This window comes from Epinephelus lanceolatus, chromosome 5 (genome assembly GCF_041903045.1).
Source record: "Epinephelus lanceolatus isolate andai-2023 chromosome 5, ASM4190304v1, whole genome shotgun sequence".
Taxonomy (NCBI): Eukaryota; Metazoa; Chordata; class Actinopteri; order Perciformes; family Serranidae; genus Epinephelus; species Epinephelus lanceolatus.
This window is the reverse complement of record NC_135738.1, coordinates 22,223,266-22,248,304: the sequence shown is the minus strand read 5'-3', so window position 1 is coordinate 22,248,304 and position 25,039 is coordinate 22,223,266. Positions and strand designations below refer to the sequence as shown.

The window sequence follows — 25,039 nt, the reverse complement described above, 5'->3', positions numbered from 1 at the left end:
GCCTTGGTGAGGACACAATGTTGGTCAGGTATATGTGTATCACATGAAACTAATATGGTGCATCGTTCATGCAGCACAGCACTAGATTTTAAATTAGCAATACAAGGAAAAGCAATGTATTTTCAAAATGTTTCAAAAACATTATGTTAATTACAAACCGTGGGAACACTGTGAAAAGGAGATGCTGAATATGTTTAGACAGAGGGTATTCAAGGCGTGATCAGACTGAACAGTATTTCCGACGTAGCCACACATACATTTAGCCTCTTTCTTAAACCTTGTTGTCTTTGCATTCATTATCTGATGATACACAGTGTTCTGACCGTGGAGAAAACCCTGCCTTTTTTTCTGGTGTCTGTTCCTGCCATAGTGTTAATGAAAGACAGAGCAAGACACAAGCTTAGCAAGTAACAAACCATTGCCCAACCTCTCCACAGATGCCTCCTGACTGAGGGAATGTGAGAGCGCAGTCAGTCAGGCAGGCAGGCTGCATTGCGGCGACATGTCAGCCCATATCCTTCAGCACTCTGTAAGAAGGACTGTAAACATCAGCCCACTCCAAACATCTAACGGTGGCGGCTCGCTGGGGCCGCCTACACTCACAACAGAGACAGGACAAGGCACAGGCACAGGGGTTGTGGTACATGCATGAACTCTTCTGGGGCTTCCTTCTCCAGTGAGTGAGTTCCAATCCGAAGCAGTCATATTTCCTTAGGGCACACAGGGAGAGGGTACTCTGTAAGGTTCAGTTTATATAAAACATATCCCAGCAGCTGCTCTGCTGACTGACATATCCAACAGCACTGCAGGAGACAAACTAACTGCTCTCCATGTGTTCAATGCAGATTAAGAGTTAGACTCAAAAATTATTCATGCTCCTGCACACCCTGCTTTAATAAGCTGTGATTTAATTTACAAATCAGGCAACAAAGTTTTACAGTTCTGCACAGCTTTGTGTTTGTTATTGTGTTTTATTGCTTGACTGAGTGCATATTCATGTGTATGTCTATGTTCTGGTATGCGTGTGTGTATGTGAGCCGTAGAGTAAGGCCGTGGGGGTTGCACTGCCATATGAGCATGTACCCTTTTAATTAGATTTGTGGAGAATGTCGATGGATTTACCTATGCTGTCAGCATGAACCCCAGCCATTAGACCAAATGAGAAGGTTTTACCTTTGCAAGGTTCTGCACGTTACACAGCAGCACTATATTTTAAACGTGGACCTCTTCTTCTGTGTTTCATGAGTTTGTCTGCAAATGCAAATAAGAGAAATCCTGGTCTTACAACAGCCTTTTTATTTGGGTTTCCATCTTGTCAGCATTTAGCTTGTTCATAGTACATCTTGACTTGTTTACACCAGCTTGTTTGTCATTAGTGTGGCTCAAGAAATGTCTTTAACAGCTACTATATGCCTTTATTGTAGCTACTCCACATCACAGGAGGGCAATGCACAAATATTTGCCTAATAGCTGGTGAATAATAAACTTGCTAAATTGTGAAGTGTGCCAGCAATGTGGGAAAAGCCTTTTGCTAAACAAACACATGGAATTTTGATGTCAGTCTCTGCGTTAAATGGCCATTAATGCACATGCTTTAGGTTAAAGGTTCAGTGTGTAGGATTTAGGGGGATATATTGGCACAAATGGAATATAATATGTTTTCTTTAGTGTATAATCACCTAGAAATGAGAATCATCATGTCTTAGTTACCTTAGAGTGAGCCATTTACATAGGGGGCAGGTTCTTGTTCAGAGTCCACCATGCTACACCACCATGTTTCTTCAGCAACCCAGAACGGACAAAGCAAACACTGGCTGCAGATGGGGCCACGTTTTTGCACCAGCCACCGTAATTAGCAGCCCCTTAGAAAAAAGCCGAACAGTGTTGCAAAAACACTGGGTGTTTTTTTTGCCATTTTTGCCTAATCGATGGGAGCCTGTATGGGGTGCACGCTCTACCAGGTGAACTAGAAGTTGCCCTTGGAAAAACACTGATGTTGAATCTGAAATTCAGTGGTTTTACTGGTTTTAATCACCTGGTCAATTTATTTTGGAGAGGAAGAGACCTCTGTGGCTCCTTGTAAAAATCCCCTGAATGTCTGGATCTTAAGTTATCAAAGAAAAAGATGAGCACACATTAGCAGCTGCTGGGCTAGGGGCCCGTCTGCGATGAGCTGAATGGCATCTGACAAACACTGATTTGTAACGTGAAACTGCTTTATTCAACATTTTCACTTGTTTTAATCACCTGGTCTGTTTGTTTTGGAGAGGAGGAGACCTCTGCAGATAATTGGGCTCCTAGTTAAAAGCCCCTAAACAATGAACACCTGTGGACCTGTCTTTTTGTTTTTCTCTCATACTCTTCTGATGTTGTTTGTAATGGTATTAGGATGCTGTCTGATAAACCCTGATTCTGACATGCTACATTAGAAATCTAAGGACATAGGTTTAGTAATAGGTTTATTACAGCCTCCTAGGTAGGCCACCTTTTGTAAAGATTCTTTTTTTCTTCCATTCTTGCAGCTTTATGTCCCAGATGAAGACAAATCTATTTTTGGGCGCAGCGTCAACAAACAAGTCTTTGAGGGTTTGACGACAGGCCTGCTGCAGACCATTGCTACCATCCTGGGGTCCCTGTGGCCGCATATCTCTGAGCCTGGACAAGGCGAAAACACATGGATTTCCTCCCCAGATGCCAAGGTCAAGAGCTCTGCCACAGAGTTCTTCAACACTCGCACACAAGACCTAATCAGGTATTTTCCTTCCAGCGCTCTGCACTACTCTCACACTGCTTCTCCGCCTCCTACATGGCACCTCTTTTCCTCATCTCACGACCTTTTTACCTCCTTTAGTGCATCCCTCCTCCACTCCTCTTCACCGGGTTGAGAGTTGGTCAACCTCTGATTTCCTCAACAGCGTGCCTTATGTAAAGAATAGGCTGACAAAATGTCAGATCTCCTGGAAATGGTCCAACTGGTGTCTTGTTAGAATGGGAGTAGTGTGAGAATGAGGGTGTATTCTGGCACCCGTCCAGCTTGTACTTTTTCCACACATTCAGTGCCACATTTCAAGTAAAATCAGTTTCTAGGGGGCGGCCACAAAGTAGCATAAACAAAGAGCACTTCCAAAGCTTTGAAAGCTCTCCTTGAACCTGGCGTTGGAGCTTGCCATTTGGGGCTGGGCTGTAGGAGTCGGGGCTGTGTTGGAGAAATGTGGGCTGTGAGGAAAGGCAGGCCCAGCCTGATGAAGCCTTGTGGAAGAGTGCAGTCTTTCCACCACCCCTCCCACAAGCCATGATTCATCAGGACGGAGCAGCTGCACAGGCCCACCACTCTCATCCACTGACCCAGTCGTAACCCTGGAGACAGGGGAGGGCCTGAGAAAAATGGTGTCGTCAGAATGGTAATCCCGAGTACGAACACAAGATTTACCTCAACTGCCTTGTATAATGTATATGCTAGTGAGGAAGGACAAAAGATCAAAACATTTTTAGCTTTTGCAACACACTCCCATCATGCAAACCCATATATCTCACAGAGGGGAGATCGCCATTTCCTTTTGTCTCATTACCAGATTCTCAGTTTGACTTTCAGTGCTTTTAGTCCCCTATCATTGTCATGAATGTTGAGACGCAGAGTGGCAAGTTCGACCACCAAGCAGGCTGTCAAACACAGAGCAGCCACTGAACAAAGCAGTCGGTGTGAGGAAAGATCCTTTCAACCCGAGTAAAGCTGTGGAAGAGGATCAAGTCAAAACAATGGGACTCGGTTCAAGTGTCAGATGACCTGCAGTGGAGGTTGAAAACGGTCATAATCACCTGTTTTTAGAGGACCTCAGTGAGTGACAGTTTTAACAATAAAGGTATGTGAAAGAAGAGAAGAGTCAGGACAGTGATAAGATGAAGAACTGTGGCTTTGCAGTTAGGCCTGTAACACCAAGTACTTCTGTCGGACGGTACATCCTCCTAGAGATAATTGTGATAAATGATATTATTGTTATTTTAAGACCATTTTATGCCACTGATGTAATGATAATACAATATGACAGTGCAAGTACACCGTTTCAAAGAGCAGTGAACTTTTAATTAGACCAGAAGTGCCAGTGAACGTGTATCAGCAGTGTTTTTCTGTTTATTCTGCTTAGTCGCCGTAAAAGAATACTACCAAGTCTTATAATGGTAGCTAACAAACACGCACGTAAACATACAACATATGGACGTGACCATAATCATTTTTGCTGACTTCGGTAAGTTGATGACGTTAAATCGTTACCACATCAGCTACTAGAATGCCTTGATTGGCAGCCGTAATGCTCAATAGATTTTCATAAGCTGTCGGTGCTTGAACTGAGCCCGAAGGTCCAAGCATACCTGAGTTGCGAGAAGACGGCCCCAGGTCAGCAGACTGTCAAGGGCCCAGAGCTGGGCTGGCACAGGGGCCACAACAGCCCTCTAATGACACTATTAGCAGTGATTTGTGGCTGAAAGAGTACAGGGAACATGATCATGAGACCTGTCATTGGCAAAGACAAATTGGAGATATTGCAGTAATAGCAGGGGGTGGAGGGCTTAGGTGAGGTATCCGCTTTCAGCTGCGGTGCTGTGGAAGTATGCACAGTAAAGGCCTTTGTTTGCCTGTGTGAGATGAGCCTTCTGCAAACGAAGTCTCCCATAGTAAATTTGGAGAAAATGCTGTTAACCACTGTGTGTTTTTCTCTTCTTCTGTGTTTCTTCCAGCTATGTAGTAAACATGGGCTTGATTGACAAGCTGTACGGGTGCTTCTTGTCGATCCAAGCTCCTGTAGACGAGCACCCCAAGATGTCTGCGTTCCTCCAGCACGCCTCAGCCCTGCTGCACAGCATGTGTAAGCTGTGTTTCGTTGTAACCGGACGGTGAGCATGTCTTCTTCCTCTGTTACACACCTTAAACGTCTCTGTGATCTTCCTCTGACAAACACACAAACCTTTCTCTGTGTGAGTAATGACAGAGACTGAGTCACCCGTCAGTTATTTAATGTCACAAGGATCCATAAAGATTGGGCTCACATTTACTCAAACAAAGGTAGTGGTTCCTCTGCAATCAGCCAGCAGGTCGTTTCCTCCAGTTGGCTCGCTGGCCGAGCTGTCGTTACTGCAGAAAGAGATAGGCATCTACTTGACCCAGCGCTCTGTCACTCATCATAAACCTTAGCCTGCAGCGTGGGGGGAGCCCACCCACGTGTGCTACAGTGACCTCCGCTCAGAGAGGTTCAGTGGCGCCGCTGACAGAGGTGACGCACACAGTCACACCAAGGGAACGTCAGCCCTGCAGTTAAAAGGAACAGAAATGCTGACCATAGTAGCAGGGCCAGATATGCTTTGATGTTGTGCATTGTCATAATTTTTAAGCATTTTAATTGCTATACTGAATCTAGGTATCAATTTGTTTTGATCCATAACAACCCCACCTCCTTACTTCACGATGTTGTCGATCGTGTTTGAAGTGTCGCCCATTGTGCTGCAGCACCTTACCAGCTGCAAGGTGTTTCACTAACAGTGACCAGCTGCTTCACGCCAGCACGGCAGAAGACAGCCACAGCAGGATTGCATGTTTGTCACTGAATATCTGTGAGAAAACATAGCGTCAGACTCTGCAGGTTTAATGAGACCAATGTTATGATCAGTGCAGCAGCCAGCGAGTTGTGTTCTGCCAAGATTCTCTGTGTGTCATATATAAGAATGCTCAGTGGGCCTGTAGAATATTTTGGCCATGCCAGTTGCTGTGTCAGGGGATTATAATGGCATTAGGAGGCTGTGTTCTTGCCTAGCAGCATATTTCACGCAGAGCCTGTTGGCTAACATCAAGTATCAGCATGCACTGTAGGTTCCATCCAGAGGTCACACACCCTCCATTCTACATGGCTGCAAATCATAGCTGGTGCTGTTGCGGTAGTCTTAAATTGTCTGTCTGTGCTAGGCGCAGGTTTCCAGCGGAGTCTTCTGCAATGCGACTGAAAAGAATTAATAACATTTTTTTAGCTGTGCAGGCTTTTTCATGTCAAATAATGCAGTAATGTTTAGTTTGTGGTCCAGTTGAACTTGCAGGCAGTGATATGATTTAATAATACTTTTAAGCTTAGTTCATGTAATGTTAAAAATGTTGTAATTGTTCAGTTTTTCATGATTGAATTCTCCACCTAAATTTTTTTGAAGCTCCTAGCATGACAAAAAACTGGAACTAGCGTGAAAGCCTTTTATTCTACTCTGTCAAGCTTGTACTCAAAGTACCTCCTCTTTCCAGCCAACGTTATCCTTGGCTTTGTTCTTAAATATGATGTTCAATGAAAAGATGATGTTACCGATCCCTTTAACCAACAGGGTGGCATCTCGTTGGAACCGAACAAACATATCACCTTGAATCCTCTCAGGCGGGCCTTGATTAAATGTGCCAGAGCACTCAGCACCTTGTCAGGCAGCTCAATACAATCTGCCAGCTTGAAGTCGCTGCCATGAGCTTCACGTCATGGCATTACTGTGTTTACTGTAGCTGGAGCGGGAGCGGAAGAGCCGATCTTAAATCTCGAAGGTTCCACTTTTAAGCTGCACCCAAAATGGCTGGCGGTGAATTTGACTAGTTAAGTCAAAAAGTGAAACAGATTTAAAGCGCCGTGCATGCAAAGACTGAAAAACTGTTATTTTATAAATAAACAGAAGCACATGAGGACAAGGAGATGAACTTAAGTAGCAGCTGTGATCCAACATGTGAATATGCAACACATTGTAAAGTTGGTGCTCTTCCACTCGCAGCAGTCGGTTAAGTCAGGTAATACAGCAGCACTAACAGGGTGTATCTCTTATCTAAAGGGAAAGTCAACTCTAAGCCCTTGTCTGGTGAGTCAATCTAGAAGCCGCCAAGGTCTAGGCTGTTATTTGCATCCTCGGTCTTTGGATGTCGCCATGAGTGAACAGTCTTTTAATGCATGACACCAGCAGCTTAAAGGCTCCAATGCTACATAATGTTTCCTAGTATCATATCTGTATATTTGTTGATGAACACTTATTTTTAATTTTGTTTTACTGACACACTTGCCCTCCTCTTCTCTCCAGTGCTCCCAGTATATTTGACAATAAACGCCAGGACCCGACTGGGTTGACAGCCCTGCTGCAGTCTACAGACCTGGTGGGAGTTGTGCACACTCTGTATTGTATCCTGCTGCACAGCTTCTCACCAGAGTCTTCCTCCCAGAGCCAGGAGCCCTACAGCCCCGGGGTCATCCAGGTGGCTTTGCAAGGCATCCGCTTCCTCAACAGTTTTGCCCTGCTTGACCTTTCTGCCTTCCAGGTATCATGCAAAATATATTCTGTTTTCACTTTTCACAAGTAAAAAAACTCTGTCAAGATGCAGCAGATTTTGCTATTGGTGACAAATGGTTAGACAGATTTTTTTCTTTATAGTTCTGCATTTGTTTTAGCATGTTTTCTGTATTGTAGATACATTATTCTTTCTGGCAAAATGAGTCAAGCTCTTCTGCGTGAAAGTCCGCGTCTGATGTTACAAATTTTTTAAATTTGCCACTGAACCTCATACTGTCCTCTTACTTACACTTACCTGCAAAATTTGGATTAATCTAACTCACTCTAACAACCATACTCCCACATGAAACCTACCTTTTTAGACTCCTTACAATGCTTGAATAAAAAAAAAGATGGTTTGTCCAAAAATCAGTTTTAAATTTGGTTAAAAAATTATCTTGAAAAGGTCTTAAAAAGCATTTAAGTGTTTGATACCTGCAGACATCCTGTGGTAATTGAATAAACACTTAAAAGAGCAATTTAAATGACTTGTCTTCCTTATCGCAAACGGAAGGCTGTCATGAAGATGCCCACATATATTTAAATTATCCTCCCTGGATTTAATAAGTCTGTATACATGATCAGATTGATGCTAGTTCCTTTGTTAAGACCCATTAGAAGAGGAGTTACTCTCCTCAGGACAAAGCTGACCTGCGGACATAAACACAGGTGCCCTCTGACCCCGGGTCAGTTGTCGGGGTCGAATGGAGCCCGGTGGGTCAGCAGTTAGGACGGAGCACGAGTGATTATCACTGTATGCAGGGCCGTACATTACCCACCCCGAGGAGGAGAGGGCGACAGCTTCACTATGCTAAGTCGCCGCATAGACGGAAAGGCATGAGAGCAGGCACGAGAATGCTGTTAATTATTTTAATGTCTCGTGGTAATTACTTTGAAGCAGCTTCCTCTCGCCGGCCCACCACATTCGGGCAACTCAAAACAGCTGGAAAATGAAAGCATTTCACTGCCGGAGTTTTATGAACATTTTAAATAACGTTTTCTTTTTTTGGCCGGGGGTTGTAATCACCTTGTGTTTCACATTACCTGCAGCACCGGCTAATATGTGTTGCGGTGGATGGATGATCAGAATTCAGGCCGTTAATGCTCCTCTGCTGCTGCATCAGCTCCCAATAATATGTTTAGAGAGGAATTTCAGAAGGGTTCAGCGCAGTATAAATAACTGGGTTTTGCAGCGGTTGCATGTTGGCAGAATATGTAGCAACAAATCTGGGATCTTCCAAAATAAAAACCAGAAATGCTGTTGTCCCTCCCTGCTTAGCGGTTTTCCTGTTTTTCTTTTAAACTGCAAGTTTTTTTAATCTAAATCTATTTATTTATTGTTAAATAAATAATATTGCATTTGACAGCAGCTTACATGGTTCAGTGAGTTTAATATGTCGCCTGCGTGCATGAGTTATGGGGCCTGAAAACGGCCTTTAGCTTCCCAGGTATTGCCTTTATGGACGTTACGATGCTAACACACCCAAACTTCCAGCGGAGCAGTGATGATCTTATGGTGCTCTGTCACACTGACATGTTTAATAAATACTGTCTGTGAGCAGCTCCTAGCATCTCATTTCTGAGCAGGATTGGGGTGTTTTATGTTGGGATCCCGCCTGAGTTGTTTATACTCTTACACCATGTATGTCCCCACCAGCAAAACATATAGTCCTTCATTACTTTGTATTGTTATTGTACTGAGCTCGTTGTGATCACAGTCATAGACAATTTATACTTAATTTACTGTTAAACATACCAACATGTTTTGTCTGTGACCTGTCAGTCCGTTCTAGGAGCTGAGGGCCTGTCTCTAGCTTTCCGACACATCGTCAGCTCGCTGCTCTGGTACTGTACCCAGCATTCCTCTGAAGAGCTGCTGCACGAAGTCATCATCTGCGTGGGATACTTCACCATTAACCACCCGGATAACCAGGTAAACCAGCCTGAACCTGCACTTTGACAAAAACCAAACTACTTTTAGATTTATAGATTTATTTTTGTTATAATTATGGCTATAACTTAGAATTGTTTTTTGTTATTTATCAATTTTGTCTTTTCAGTTATTTAATTTGTTACGACCAAAGGAAAGTTATGACAAATTCTCATTTTTATTATTAGAAGTTGTGGTTTGTAATTGTCTGTATTTGTCAGGCCATAAGTTGAAAGAAAAAAGACTAATATTTACCAAAAAAAAACTGTATAAGATGTTACAAAATCTTCAAATTCTGAGTGTTGATAAATGATAAATTATTACTTGATAAATTATTTTTTTATTTTATTAATCTGTCAGTTATTTTCTCGGTTCATTGAGTAGTTATTTGGTCTATAAAATGTGAGAAAATGTTGCAAAGTTTTTTGTTTGTTTTTTTCAAAGCCAGAGATGACCTCTTCAAATGTCCACAACCCAAAAATATTCATTTTAATGTCATAGAGAAGTAGAAAAATCAGAAAATATTCACATTTAAGAAGCTGAATTTAGAGAATTTAGACTTTTTTTTTCCTTTTTTATTTATTCAAACTGAATAATTGATTATTAAATTGATGGCCAATTAATTAGAGAGTGGACAACTATTCAATTTATTATTGCATCTCTATGGCCAACAGTCTAAAACTTAAATATATTCAGTTTACTATCCTATATGGAAAAGACAAGCATCAAATCCTCTTAATTTGAAAAGCTGGAATCAAGTAATTGATCATCAGAAGAGCTGCTACTTAATTTTCTTTCCACCAAGTAATCAGTTAATCTTCCCATTTTTTGCAGCACCATTTAACACACTTAATCAACTGCAAAAATTGTAATAGAAACATTTTCTTGTTAATTGTTTCAGCACAAGTTACATTTTAATGCTTTCGGCTGAGAGAAGCTGATTTAGACGAGCCCAGTAATATCATCTTACTATTGTTCTGTTCATGTATTATTTGTTAAAAAAAGAAGGGGTGTAGTTTTGTATTTGTAACAAAAAGCACCTGTTCAAAGATTCATGACTTGGCACCTTCCTGCTTTTTGGTGTGTGTGTCATCTATTGTGCCACAGAGTGACCCATTGTTCCCTCCCGGTAAAGCAGAGCGGCGCGCTGGCCCTGGTGTTACAACTACTTAGGGGGCTCTGTGGAAGTGAGCAGGATGTGATGGAGCAGACCTGGCTGCTGTGTAATTGGCTGTCATGCATGGCCCGTCTACTGGGCCCCTGATTAGCCATGCTACAGTTGGCTGGGCTTTGATTATGTTAAGCCTGACCCACACAGGCAGCAGCCACTGCTTCAGTCCCAAACCTCTGATATGTCATTTATGTCCCGCGCTCCCAGTCAACCCCCATCACAACAATTTATAGGCTGATTACTGGCCCTCATTTACCAGATTTTCTACTTCTAATTAAAGGATCTTCCTCAAGTCTATAACACTTTCCCTTTCTACTCAGCTCCTTCGCAATTTAATTACTCTGATGTACAGAATTAGCATCTGTGGGTCATTGTAGATCCAATTTGCATATTATATTGAATAATTGAATGAGGACTGATGATTAAATTAAGTGGGTGACAGATGAGTCGTCTGTGCACACTCTCAGCGACATGAGCAGTCATGCTTAACTGTGTTTGAGGACCAAAAAAAACCATGTTGCTAATTTGATGCAAAATTCATTCCTCCACAACTTGGGCACTGCCAATAAGTAAACAACAAAATGTTCTTACCTTGCTTTCAGCTTAAGAATTTTTTTTTTTCATATTCAAGTATATTTTGTCGGGAAATAAGATCCCACAGAGTTGATCTTTGCCAGTGGTCCAGTTCCTGGAATGCGTCCATTCAGTTCCGCACCAAGATGGATGGCGTTAAGGAGAATATTTAGAGCAGCTTGAGCTTTTCTCAAGCTAATGTAAGCATTGGCAGAACACAAAAGCGGCCCGACCCGAGGCCTGTGCGGTCGTGGAGACTGCTGATTCACTGTCGGCACACCAGCTTTTGTTTATATATATATATGCTCTAGAAATAAGGCTGCTCATAAAAAGCAGAACTTTGAAGCGGCACTATACATAGTGATGTATTCCCTCTGCTCTGCGGGCATGAATAATTCACCTTGTCACACAAAAAGCCATTGGGAGAGTGACATATGTAGGCTTGTGTGTTTTTCAAGTGTGCCTCTGCTCGTGGGGGCCACTGAGCCATGTAGCCATATGTTTCATTGTCTGCTGCGTGCGTCCATGGAGACCTTTTGACAAAAAAAAAAAAAAAGAGCAGAACAAATGACACCTATTTTGCAACTGACATGTAACTGTGCTTCCTCTTTCCCTGAAGAGATATGTGCCGGTAATCTCCTTGTCTTTGGATAGAGTGATTCATTTGTGAATCATCGGCGGTGATGATCTGTTGAACCTTAGAGCTGACGAGACTTTAATTGTAAACTGTTGACATGTTAACCCGCCTGATTCCTGCTTGCTTTTTTAAGACAGACACAAGCAATTTGAGAGTGTGGAAATCTTAAGAAAACTTTGGCCACACACACGCAAGCAGAGACCTACAAACGCACGAATACACACACAGAAGGAGGTCTAATTTCAGGTAGCATATGAACATTTTAGAAACGTAATGGGATCCTTTTCCCTGCGCTGGCTCCTGAGATTACCTGACTCCCCTGTGCTTATGTTTCGTAAACTGTTTTCTTTATACCGGCATCACATGAGCTATGGATCACCTCTGGAGTGCACATCCCACACACATGTCCAGAGCTCAGCCTTATCTGCGGGGTCATCCCTCTTCTTCCCATTCTCTACGAGGGCGTTTCCTCTGCCCCGCAGTCCCAAGCCAAGCTTTAGGCCTGTAATTCCTGTTAACCTGATGTTGAAACGCTCCCTTCAGCAGTCCATTACAGCCAAGAAAACCAAGCCCTCACTGCCTGCAGGGTAAGTGCAGCTCGTGCAGACCGTAGGGAGCCAGCAGCGGGGGAATGCACACTTTGTATCACCCAGCAGAGTAAACAGAGGCAGAGTAACACAGACAGACACGCTCTCCACCAACTGGCAGGAGAGAGCTTGATTGTTAGCCCGGTAGATGATTTACACTGTGCTTCAAGGGTGAGCGCAGGTCCAACTGACTTTAAGTGAAGCTGAGGACATTTTTATCCCTGCAAACCTTTCAGTGAGGAGTTTCCATTTGTCTGTAACACTGTCGTCAGGTTAGTTTCTCAGCAGAATTATCAGCAGTGGAGATCTGTGATGGAATGACAGCGTCAGCTCATAGAGATAAATAAAGAGTTATTAAGCTTCCCTGTGTAAACAGCAGTTTTTTTACGGGATTTTAACACAACTGACAATTGCCTTAAAAGTCAAGTTGGAGTGTCTATGTCAATGTCTGCGTTGCTGTCCAGAGTTAATTTACGCAGTGTCCTGAGCACGTCTCAATCAGCCATTGTAAATGTTGTAAAGAAGCTCTAGACAGTTATTTGACTGACTTTGTTTTGTGTTTTATGCCGCGCAGCTCGTCTTATCAGTGAGGCGGTCTCAGTCTGATGGATCTGGTTTGTATTGTGGATTCAAGTGTCAGATATATGGCCCTGCTCTGACGCTGGTTCCTCCTGAGGTGTTGGGGCCGTCTAGACGCTACGATGAATGGAGTTTCCCCCACACATACAAGATTGTCACTTGTCTTCTGTGCGACATCTAAATTTTCTGATTAAGTTGAAAAGAAATTAATAACATTTCTCTCCCTCAGTGCTGCAGCCTCATGCGCACTGGCTAATTATGCTATTTGAGATTTATGCTTTATTGCACGGCTGGATGACGACTGCCTCTTCTTTTTCCTCTCCGTTCTTAAATCTGCTTTAACTTCGGTTTCCGCTTCGACACTGAGTTTTCCCAGGAATTTGTTTGCGTTTCAGAACATTAACTTTACACACTCTTTGTTGTCATTGTGGACAGTGAGGAAGTTACGTAATGGAGGCGTCATAAAACCCGGCACTGTTTGAAAACGCCAGGTCTCTGAACTTAAGAAAGAACAGAGCAGCCAAGACACTTGAGTTTTTACTGGGTCTGTGTTATACTCGGGCCAGATGCACGGCTTCAGATGCTTGTTGTTAGTTTTATGATGTCAGGCTTTGAGCGGCAGATACTTCAGCTGAGCCGGGAGAGGTAACGCTGTGGCATAATCTTAAGTCGGAAACAATTTCAGGCTCTGGTGTTGCTCTTCACCTGGTAGAGGCGTGGAAAGTTGGCAGGGGACTCGATTTCTTTGTATCCTCCATACTCTTGCTGCCACCAGGTTTTTGTTTTATGTCTTTCTGCGTCCGGCACTTGAGGGTGGACAATTTGTTTAGGCAGCTGAAGATGGAACTGTGCGCAGTGGAGGATTATGAGATCGCTGGGTGATTTGTGGGTTGGATCTTCTCAGAGCCCCAGCTCAAACATCTAACACTTGCTATGGTGTTAAATTATGATACCTAAACCATAAATACTCTGGATTAAAACCCAGGAATGAATAGATTCTTTAGTTTTTGCAGAATCATGGTTTTCTAATGAGTTCAGCTGCATGAATTTATGACCCCACCAATGCCAGTTTGTCTTTGGGCAGTGTTGCAACGGACAAGATAAATATGATGATGTAGGATTTAGTGGAGAGTAGCATGAAAATGCTAAAACTGCTTGCGCTGAAAATAAGCAGCTCTACTTTTGAAAACATCCAGAGCTTGCCCTTTTTTTTTTTTTTTTCCTTCCGTCAGTGGATGAATTTGTCCAACGAGTCCCACATTCCTTTGTGAAAAACACTTATTGAGTCACTGAAACTGTGGGGATTTTGTTCCTCCACTGTTACGCACACATGTTCAAAGCACAGTCCACATCTTTGTAATGAATTCAAGATTATTCTTTAATTCAGCTCTCTGTGAAGCACACCAGAGCGGAAAGTTGGTGAAAAATTAACACTTCTGTTTCAGGTTGACAAATTCGCTGCTCTTTATATTTTTAAGTATTTGTAATGCATTCAAGTTCAGGTTGTTTGACCTGTCCATATGGATCCTTTAAACAACGGGTGATAGGAAGTGGCACTGTTTTGTGTCCCTTTGAACGTCACTGTAGACGGCGGCTCTGAGAAGCTTCACCTTGAACTGATAAAAGTGAAGAATTATCGCTTTGTTTATCCTGCTGCTCAAACTTGGAGTGCACTATCAAAGGAGAAGCCAGTGGAAGAGTATTAGAGAGTGTATTTTTAAAATCTTGTAAATCTTGTGAATTTATGTCACCATGACTTGGGGACCTCACCTTGCCCTTCTGGTTTCCATTGGTGTTTAGCCCCCCAGTCCTGTAGTCTGTACCTGTAAAGTAGTGCAGTGGGTTTTTTTCATTCCCAGGCTCAGGGGAGATGACCAGAGCATTAGGCCGGGACCCCTTCCTCTGCAGCAGTCCCCTTTCTAATCAAACGAAGCTGGGAGTGATTTGGTTTTAATACTGGTGGCCCCGGATGTGACGGTGTGTGATTGACGGGCTGTGATGGAGAGCAGGATGTCGGCAGAGTGAAAATACCATTAATGTTATTGCTCATTTCTTAAAGTGGGGGTGGCCACACTGTTGGTGGAGGTTTGCTCACCCTGCCTTTCACCCACCACCCCACTGCTTCACCCCCCCGTTGCACCATGAATGCCCTCTCAACCTGAGCTTCACTCCTGCTTTTACACAGATTCTGCGCTTCAGTGTTGCTTAACACAAAACTTGAAAGTGAAGTTTTTAACTGCCGATAATGACATCAGTTCACGTTTCCCTCTTGTGTTACAGCAGCTCTGCCATTGTCGTTGGTACAAAGGAAGAACAAAACATCCCATCATTGTGTTTTATAGCCCATAATTGCGTGGTGGGAGGCTGTGCCCCCCAGGTCTCCTCCTAATGGCTGTTTGTGTGTTGTTTTAGTGGCAGATTTACATGTGGGAGGGATACAGGGCAGTGATTTACAACCAGCAGTGCCACTGACTGGCCGCCTGACTGGCTTACTGACTGACTGGACCTGCTCCCTGTGTGTTCCAGGTGATAGTGCAGTCTGGCCGTCAGCCCAGCGTGCTGCAGAAACTGTGTCAGCTGCCCTTCCAGTACTTCAGCCACCCGCGCCTCATCAGAGTGCTCTTCCCCTCCCTCATCTCAGCCTGCTACAACAACTCCCAAAACAAGGTCATCCTGCAGCAGGAGATGAGCTGCGTGCTGCTGGCTACATTCATTCAGGTAAATATGGTGGTCGTAAAGACATTATTATTTTACACACACATATACTACTTTACGATTCAGTGGTATCCAAGCCCAGAAAAAAAGTTTGGTAGTGCTGCATCAAAAAAACTGGTTTTAAAAACATGCTAATAATTATAAACATCCTCTTTATCTTGACAGTTTCATGTGTCTAAATAAAATATCCAAACACAATAAACTTCCTTCACATCAGAAGGAAGGCCCCTCTGCGTCGGCTGATTAACGCCGCTCATGTGGGCCCTGGTGAATCTGTAACAGGCAGGCTTTTTACAAAGATAAATGGCTTCCTTCTCAGTGGATTTACCTGCCACTGGTTCAACTCCCAGTAAACAGCTTGTCTCCTTCATCTTCCCCCTGACAACCCGCCCCTCACCACTCTGCAGCCACCACTGTTTAGACACCGATTAACTTCCATTCAATGGGAGACAAGCTATTGTCATTTCTTTCAAACAGAGCAATAATGCATGGTGTCTTGCACCGCTGCCCTCATTGTTGAGTTAACCTCGAGAGCATTCCTCAGAGTGAAGCAGTTTGATCCAGATCATTCTTTATCACCTGTTATACAAAAAACATTTAGTTTGATAAGTAAATTACAGTGTGATATAGTAGCAGCTTTAAATTCTGCTAAATATTGTATGGTTTTTTGGGGGGCTGGAAGGTTTAATTGTAAATCAAATTGTACTCACACAACACTAATGCTCCTTATTAATTCCTCTATAGGACTGTGCTGCAAATGAGAAAGAATCAGACAACAAAATAAAGCATTCAGGTAAGTTACTCTGATTAATTTATCAAATATATTAAAAAAATTTGACGGATTGTGTTGGTTTCACATTTCAAGTCCGTAAAGATGTTTTAATGATTTTTTTTTTTTTTTTTTAAATGAGTTGCGTCATGTAAAAACAGCTTTTTGATATTAATGTACCTGAGTATTGAGACATAAAATATTTTCCTTTGGCACATGTTGCTTGTTTTGGTGAAATGTGCCTGTTTTAAAGGGATTTCTTTCGGACACTCTGCGTAACGTGTTTGTTCTTTTCTCTGTGTGTAGTTTCCCAGCTGCTGGATTACTGCGAGTTGTCTAACCGCTTTCCAAGAGATCAGTGGGACTCAGCGCTGCAGTTTTTTCTCAAGAAGCAGGAAGAGTGATGGAGTTGCACACTGTCTTTAAAACGGATAAGCACACTATAAACACTTCAAAAGACACGTGAGATGTGGAGTTGTTTTGGGGGACTTATGTTTTTGTCTCTTTTTTCCTCCCCAACTTAAACTCTGCACACGAGTAAATACGTTCTTCAAACTGTCAAATGTAAAGACTGTAAAGCCTTATCATTTAGTATGTTGCTGCATCTGTGTCGATTTCTTTGAAATCAGATCCACGTTTAACAGAATTTGCACAAAATGTCTTGTTTGTACGTTGCAGTTAGAACACATGCACAACTATTACATTTAACGTCTGAACAGGCCATTTGTTCCTCTTTTTGTTCCTGTTGTAGATAGAACTGGATCCTTTTTCAACACGATGATGATCTAAACCTGTAACATTTACTGATACTGTAATTTATAATTTGCCAAGTGTTTTCACCAAAACTGTTTGTGTTAATTTATTGTATTTGTCTCATTTTTTTGAATGTGAATGACCAGAATGTTATCTGTAGTCTATATAATGCCAGTTACATGACCTGCCTTGATTGCAAACTTGTGTTAAGAATTATATTTTTCAAGTTCACATCTTTTCTTTCCTTTAGGAGTTACTTACAAAGTAATATATTTCATTGAGTTATATATTTCATTGAGTTATTTACCTCTGTCATGTAAAATAAAGTACTTACGGTTATTATATATATATATATATATATATTTTGTTCTTCTGTTTTATTCTGCGTAAACTGCACAAGTTAAATTAATATTATGAGTAGGAGTCAGCAAACACTCGGTGGGGAGTTTTGTATTTCTGTCGCTATGACAATGATTTTTGATAATGAAGATGTGCTAATTTGGTCTATGATTTCATGGACAGTTGCTAGTTGTAGAAAACAAATTCCAACAAGCTATTGAACCACAAAGAAACATGAATATATTTAGGTCAGGTGTGAAATACCCTCAGGAAAATCTGACATAAAGAAATGCATTTTTAAGAATTTTGGACATTACATTTGGACCCTGTCAACCTGCCTCAATGAAGCCACGTTCACCTCCCCTGCACTGATTTATTGGACATTAATTGATAGTGTATATAGTCTATATTCAAAATATAGTGATAAAGTTTCTTATTGTAAATGGTCCATCACTACAGCATCAGTACTGCCCCTAGTTTTGCACATCTAGCATGATGTTGAGGCAGCATTTAGAGGCAGGCTAAAAAAATTTGTTGGGAAGATAAAATAAAATCACATTTACAATATTGCCCTTTGCATTTTCCACTGCGTGAAATTGCTGCAGCATGCACCCATGCTGCTAGTTTAAAGGCATTTGGGAGCTGAAGTCCTAACATGTTAGGCTGCTTAAATTCGGACGTGTTATTACATGTTATTAATAATGAACCTATGTTTATGCTTTTTATTAATAGTTAGCCCTGTTTTGTATTTTTCTAATTAACATTTTCTTCTTAAATATATTGTTGCATCGAAGTTTAAAGATTCAGTATATCCGCATGTCTTAAAGGACTTAACAGGGATTTTGAATTTGAATGAGACACCACTTCCTTCACTGATAGAAGCCGATCCTCCCCAACAAATTGCTGAGGTGTAGTGTGTCAGTCCCGGCTTGACCTGCATGCTCTCTTGTCCAGCGGCTATTTGCCCTGTTCAGGATTCCTACTGGAATGAAAATAAACTCAAGACACGCCAAGATGCGTCCGCAGGCTGCTGGGGAGTCCCCTCAGCGCTGCGCGGCTGCGCGTTTTGTTTTGGGTCCATTCAGTGTATCCTTTGCAGGTGATGCCAGATGCAGATAAGCGGCCGCCGCTGCCTGTCCTCTGTCTAGACTTGTAACCATGGGCCTCAGGTCGGTGAGGCACTGGGACATTTGTCTAAATAAGGCCAACTTTATCGTTTAATTACAATGATGGGAACTGGACATGATGCAAAGTTTCATATAAATATAGACCCTGACTATTTTGAGGTCATGATTTTAAAAAAGTAAAGACAAATCAGGAGAGGAGGTGAACCACACAGCCTATTGTGTCTGATTCAGTGACCTATGACACACGGGCCAAATGCTTAATAATATCTTGTCAGCCATCAGTCACTGATCCACTTGGCTCAGAAATTGAGCAGGCCTAAATATAAGCAGGGTTTAGTGAAGTGGAGTTTGAGGCTTACTGACAAAAATGCACCTAAAAATGTGGATAACTGAACGTTTTAAACACTTAAATATTCAATTTCTGATCACCCAGGCGCCATGTGTGTGAGTTTTGGCCCTTATAAAAGGTTGAATTGCAGCTCTCACCTCCACCAGACATTATAAGCAGCATGCGTTTCCATTTGCCTTACAATTGATTTATTTTCTTCACTAAAAAAGCTAAATGTTTGCGGAACAAATGGAATTTACATGCAATAATCGGTTAGAACTATTGTTTTATTGATAAGATTGGCTATGTCTGCCCTCATAATAAATAATAATAACTTATTTTCTGGAGAGAAAACGCGAACAATGCGCATCTCATCCGTTTCATTAATTTACAAGAGTCGATACTGAAACATACAAATCATGCACATGTACACAGTTTGTGTTCCTGATAAACATACTGTAACCTTCAGACGTCCCGTAACATGTTCACCACGTTATGGCCACTTTAGGCATTGGCATCATGGTAAGAAGGTCCCATATGTAGGAGCCCATAATGTCCATCAACAGCTGTGTCCTGCCGGAGTGTCCTTGAGCAAGACAGTGAGCTACAAATGCCTAAATGTAAAGGGAATAGTCAGATCTCCAATTCCTCCAGTCGGCACCTGAATGTATCCTCGAGCATAAATCCATCCGGGTACTTTAATTCGTTTTTTTTTTCTTTGATTGAATGTCACTGAGGTCTCTGCGCGTCCCCCTTGCAGAGGACGCGGGTGCGCGCTCGAGGAGCTCCAGCTTGACCTCGCGGCCTCTTCACGTGTCGACGGGACTCGGCACCATGCTGTTCGGTGTGTCCGGTAACTGAGACGACAGGGAGGTCACATCGCTGCCCGAGGAGTTGCCCAGAGAGCCCGACTCAGAGAAGGACACCTGCAGGAGGAAGCAGAAGGACACACATCAACCAAACATGCATTTACAAAAGGTTATTTACCAGTTTGTTTATCTGTGCGCTTGCCAAACGTCTCATGGCCCCCACTTATAGAGATGTCAACATGTGGACGTGCGCATGACCACGAGGGCCAAATGGGAGCTCCAAATGGATGCAGAAATAATTATATATTTCTATTTTTCTTCTCCTTCTCACACTAATCCTATCTACTAAAACATATGAAAACAAATCCCTTTATCAGTCTTGTAAATCTCACGAGACCACATAAGCTTATCAAGTGACTCCACGTGGGGGCCAACACAAGATTTAGAAACAGTATGACGCAAGAGACAGCTTGTTTGCACTTGAATCTTTTGGAAATCAAACGCATCAATATTACTGGATGAAATAATAGTTTCCAAGCAAACTAAATGAAGTTCACCATCATAATCATCATCATCATCATCATCATCATCATCATCACCGTTTTATTTTAGACCATCAGCTTAATTTGTGCAGCCTATATTTTATTCATTGGGCTATAATTGAAGCTTTACAAGAGTCCCTGTGAATTATTTTCAATATCCCGTAATCTATTTTTAATAGAATTTTATTGACTGTGGTCCTACCAGCTGTTGGAAGGCGGGCTGGTCCAGGTCGCTCTGCAGGGCGAAGTCGCTGAGAGTTTTCCACGGTGGCTGGTAGGTCTGCACCTCCACTGGATTCCCCTGCACGGTGTTGTCGTGCCGGATGGGACTGCCTGCCACCAGAGGTGTGCCTGTCAGGCCCTGCAGATTCTGCAGGAGGAACGAGAAAAAAAAAAAGTTTGTCCCAAATATTGAGAAGAGGTGTAGTTTGGACTGTGTAGAGTCACTTCAAGATAAAAGATAGGATGCAGAGATAATAAAGAAAAACATGTTCTTTGTCTTTATGAAAGCATAAACAGTCAATTTTACGCAAAACAAACAAAAACAGATGCAGAAGAACATTTAACTCAATAATAAACTAACCACTTAGTAGTAAAAATTGTGTATTAAATTGATATGGGCCTGTAAAATAGCACAAATCTGATTCTGCAATATTTAAAGGATTAAAGGTGTTCTTTTCTGCCAAAAATTGCAATAATTTTTCGATTCAAAACCATTTAATTCAATATTAAATCTACATTTTTTTTGATGTATGAAAATACACGAAGGCACTATTTTTAAAAGTATTCTTTGATTTATGAAAATATATGTAGGGCTGTTTTTTTAATATTATTTGATTCATGAAAACATATGTGGGCCTGTATTTAAAATAAAAATGGAATAGACAAAAATGAAAAAAATAAAAGCAGCTGTTTTGATCACTGTTTCTTTAAAGAACTGTGTAACGAATTATTTTCAGTCCTTTTATTAACTGAAAAATAACCGTCCAAATGGTGCTCATGTTGTGCAAACAAATCTTTTAAATATCAGATTAAGTCTGAATTATTTTCCGATTTTTTTTTCTCACTCTATCATTGTTTCTCTCCAGCACCACTGCCATTTAGTTGTTTCTTTCTTATCGAGCATGGTGTGGCAATAACATTGCACTTGAATTTTACTTGGTCCCCCTCACATTTGTTTAAATTAAACCAGAGAAGAAAATAATCACAGGTTTTGTGTGACAGTAGTGACTGTAAACTAGAAAATACCTAATAAGGACATGTTGCCCAAAGTTGCCTATAAGAAGCCTACTAATAAAATAATGTAGGCTATAATTTTGCAGTTATACCATGACAGTATGAAAACATATTTCATAACATGACTCACGGTTTTGTCGCTGTGTTGCTGTGATTGAAGCTGCTTCATCAGGAGCGACCTCTTCTTGTCTTTGCAGCGCTTGTTCTGAAACCAGACCCGGATCACCCTGGGGCTCAGGCCGGTCATCTCCACCAGCTGCTCCTTCATCAGAGCGTCCGGTCGCGGGTTGGCGTTGTAGCAGGTCCGCAGGGTGTGGAGCTGCTTCTCGTTCAGCACCGTCCGGACCCGGGTCGTCTTCTCGGACTGCTTGTGGACGTGGTTCCGGTGATGGGGAGGATGCCGGACCGAAACCGGTTCTGAGAAGAAGAAAAATACAAATTTAATTTTAAAATAATCAGAAAATAAGTATTTAATGTCTCAGAAATTATTCATTTTAAATTAAGAAATTTAAGGAACAAATAGTGTGGATTTACAATTATCGCTCCTGCAATTTAATATTAGGAAATATTCAATATTATTAGGCTGCTGTAAGGTCACTGCACTCAAAACTTTCCAGACATAATTTGTAGGTCTCTTTTACAATGAAATAGTGAATTATATTGATAAATTTGACTCAGTTCTTGCCCCGAAAATTATTTCAGAGCAGGCCTTTGTACACAAACTATTATTTAGTCGACTTTGTTCAAATTTTGTCTTAAAAAATAAACTTTTTTTAAAGAAACACAAGCAGAATTGTTAAACAATTGTAATAATAATAGTAATAATAATAGAGCATGAACGATTTAAGGCCTTTGCAGATAATTCCCCAGTGCACTGTTTTAGTTTTATATTTACCATGATAAACCGGTGTGTACCTGAGATGTGCAGCGGTCTGGTGTGTATGCTCCCCGGGCTGAGCGGGCTCCCTGCAGAGGCCCGCTCCACCAGCAAGCCGTGATCCGCCCGACACAGCAGCTCGTCGTCCCGCAGAGAGAACTCGTCCCCCGGCAGGAGGTGACGGCTGCACACCGAGCACCGGAAACACTCCATGTGATACACATTGTCCCGGGCTCTCATCACCAGGTCGCTGCTGCAGAAGCCCATGTTACACTTTGCACATTTGATGCCAAATAACCTGGAAAGACGCACGGAGACTTCGTTGTAGATCTAAAATGTGTTGAATTAAATTAATCTGATGATTGTGAAGTCTTGTTCAAGCGCAAAAAGCTGTGAGTTAATATAATGATCACAGGGAAAGAATAAAAATTTGAATGCCTGCAACACAAATCTGCAGGTCTGATGATGCACACTTTTACGCACTTCCATTTGCACACCCTGCACGTTTTCCATTATAAAATTATTATTCAGTTTAATCACAGTTGCCCCCTCACTTTCTTGCCCAACACCTGGACTCTAAAATGCAAGAAAGTAACACAAAAAAATCCTGAAAACTCTCTTGCACTCCTACCTTGCATAATCTCTTTTACAGTAAGTCTTCCCGTCCCGGACGAAGCAAGTGCAGGTCTCGTCCAGGTACTGGCTGCACTCTGCACACTTGAGGCAGGCTGCGTGCCATTCCAGGTCCGGGGAGACTCTCAGGATGTACTGGTCGTGTATCTGACTTCCACAGCCCACACACATTGCGATTCCCGACTTCTCTGCGTGAGGAGGGGAATGCATTAATGCAACACTGTGCTCTGCGCTCTTTTAATCCCCGTGACATCCCCGTTAAATCCCCTTCACCCCCTCCACCTTAAGGAGAGAAAATGTTGCGCGCGTATCACAACAAACATGTGGCTCCTTCCAGGAATATTACAGAATTATTATAATGAGGCCACAGGAGCTAAAAATATCACCAAGTAACCTTAAACGCACGAGTAGCACAGTTACAATATAAGTTTAAATAAAATCTATAGTGATTTTCTTTTCTTCTGGATAGGACTGATGATCACGCCTTAGTTCCAGTTTTCTATATTCTGCAAATGTCGAAATGAATCGAGCAATTAACCATCAAATCCAACCGACTATGACTTGAAAATGAAATTTAAAACTCACAACACAGCCACGGAATGACAACAAAGGAGCAGAAAGAGGACTAACTTACTTTTTGAATGATCCCCCATATCATCCAAGAAAGAAGTGTTGAGCAGGATATCCACCATACAGGAGAAATAAGCCCAGTGCAAGCCGATAGATGGAGGAGAGGAGCGGCAGAGGAGACCGTCCCGTCCCTGGCTGGATGATAAACTTGTATTCCTCCACCGAGAGGTGGAGAGAAAACAAAGATCCTCGACCAGTGACGTCTGCAAACCTGGACCTCTGTTGGTCCGGGGAGAGGGTGCCATGCAAATCTCCTCCTGGACTCCTGCTCTGTTTTTTTTCTCTTGACTCTTTGGACTGGCTGGGAGAGTAGTTTCTTCTGTATTTTTGTCCCACAGCGCTGCCGGCCCATCCCCTTTCCTGAGAGCAATTTCCCTGTTAACTCACTGTACAACTGGAGAGACTTTAATTTGTGTGAGTTTAGATACTACTGTTGTTATTTCCTTTGGCATCACATTCCCTTATTATTTATCTATGGATTACAGGTCATAATAGGTTAGATATTGTTGGCTTATCCTTATCCTTATATTGTGTTTTATAGCCTAATTTTGTTTTGTTATTTTGTTTTTATTTTGTTTTTCTCCTTCTTTTCATTTGTAAATCCATCATATTACATGTGGATTCCCTGCTAGATACAGCGTTGAACATGTAGCCTAAAAATACTTAATATCAGTGGTTATGATTTGGTCACACCTATAAGTTATGAAATGTGTATTATTATTATAATAATTAATAGTATGAGGCTATAATTTCATTTTGTATTTAGATTTTGATTATTGTAAAAAACAGTAAAAACTATTAAAATGATTTCTTTTCCCTTTGTTTTTGTTCTGTTTTAGTGACTTCAATAGTTAACCAATAGTCTCAGCCGACTGTAGAGAGCCCTCTACTGGATGAAATATCATATGGAGATCTTGGATCCACAGAGCGATCAATAAACTGCACAATTCAAGATCTAGATCTTTTTTAATTTGCATATATATGGATTATCCATAAATTATTACACCTGAGCCATATATTTTGTGATTGATAGTTGATAGAAGGCGCTGACGACAATAAATAAATACTGTAAATATGAAGGACCCAATGGATGACTGTGGGTTAGTCACTGGTCAATAGACTAAAGAGACAGAGGGAAGGAGTGAGAGGGAGGGAGAGGGACAGAATTCAAATTTATGAAAGGCAAAGCAGGTTTCTTTTTTGTGCAGATTTCAATTTGTCAGTTTTCTCTTCCTCTCTTTCTTTCGCCTCTCTCACAGGCAGAAACATGTAAGCCACTGAAAATACAAAGTGCGTTATGCCTTATTAAAGCAGCTGAATCAAATTTACTTATTTATCCAACAGAGCAGAGAAACTTTCATGCAGCGGGTATAGCTCATAAGTAGGCTGCTTCCCCAAATATAGATGATAAAAAAGAGTTAATAGATCAAAATGTAGTTTTTACAAAATATTTACATTTTAAAATCATATTTGTG

General features: G+C 41.7%; 2 protein-coding genes across 5 annotated transcripts in view; one reads left to right on the top strand and one right to left on the bottom strand.

Annotated features, from left to right (window-relative positions):
• Window positions 1-17,400, top strand: part of scaper (S-phase cyclin A-associated protein in the ER) — a 72,012-nt gene extending 54,612 nt beyond the window's left edge. For all 4 annotated transcript variants that reach the window (XM_033635506.2, XM_033635504.2, XM_078168342.1 and 1 more), the window contains 7 exons: window positions 2,523-2,752; window positions 4,735-4,890; window positions 7,084-7,318; window positions 9,113-9,262; window positions 15,333-15,524; window positions 16,266-16,314; window positions 16,597-17,400. In XM_033635506.2, coding sequence (XP_033491397.1) covers window positions 2,523-2,752; window positions 4,735-4,890; window positions 7,084-7,318; window positions 9,113-9,262; window positions 15,333-15,524; window positions 16,266-16,314; window positions 16,597-16,694 — 1,110 coding nt within the window. In that variant the 3' untranslated portion in view covers window positions 16,695-17,400. The remainder of the gene's footprint in view (window positions 1-2,522; window positions 2,753-4,734; window positions 4,891-7,083; window positions 7,319-9,112; window positions 9,263-15,332; window positions 15,525-16,265; window positions 16,315-16,596) is intronic.
• Window positions 17,401-19,106: 1,706 nt separating this feature from the next.
• On the bottom strand, window positions 19,107-23,839 carry isl2a (ISL LIM homeobox 2a). Its single transcript, XM_033634699.2, has 6 exons — window positions 23,569-23,839; window positions 22,933-23,122; window positions 22,340-22,599; window positions 21,555-21,841; window positions 20,391-20,558; window positions 19,107-19,763 (listed from the first exon to the last, which is right to left on the bottom strand). The coding sequence occupies exons 1-6, from the start codon at window positions 23,807-23,809 to the stop codon at window positions 19,647-19,649; spliced, it is 1,263 nt and encodes a 420-aa protein (XP_033490590.1). The 5' UTR covers window positions 23,810-23,839; the 3' UTR covers window positions 19,107-19,646.
• Between the last annotated feature and the right edge of the window lie 1,200 nt (window positions 23,840-25,039).

Coding starts and splice junctions, on each gene's coding strand:
- isl2a (XM_033634699.2), bottom strand. CDS start 23,809: ATGGCACCCTCTCCCCGGACCAACAGAGGTCCAGGTTTGCAGACGTCA. Junction 22,600..22,932: donor TGTAAAAGAGATTATGCAAG/GTAGGAGTGCAA, acceptor GCGTCTTTCCAG/GTTATTTGGCATCAAATGTG. Junction 20,559..21,554: donor AGCAACACAGCGACAAAACC/GTGAGTCATGTT, acceptor TTCCTCCTGCAG/AATCTGCAGGGCCTGACAGG.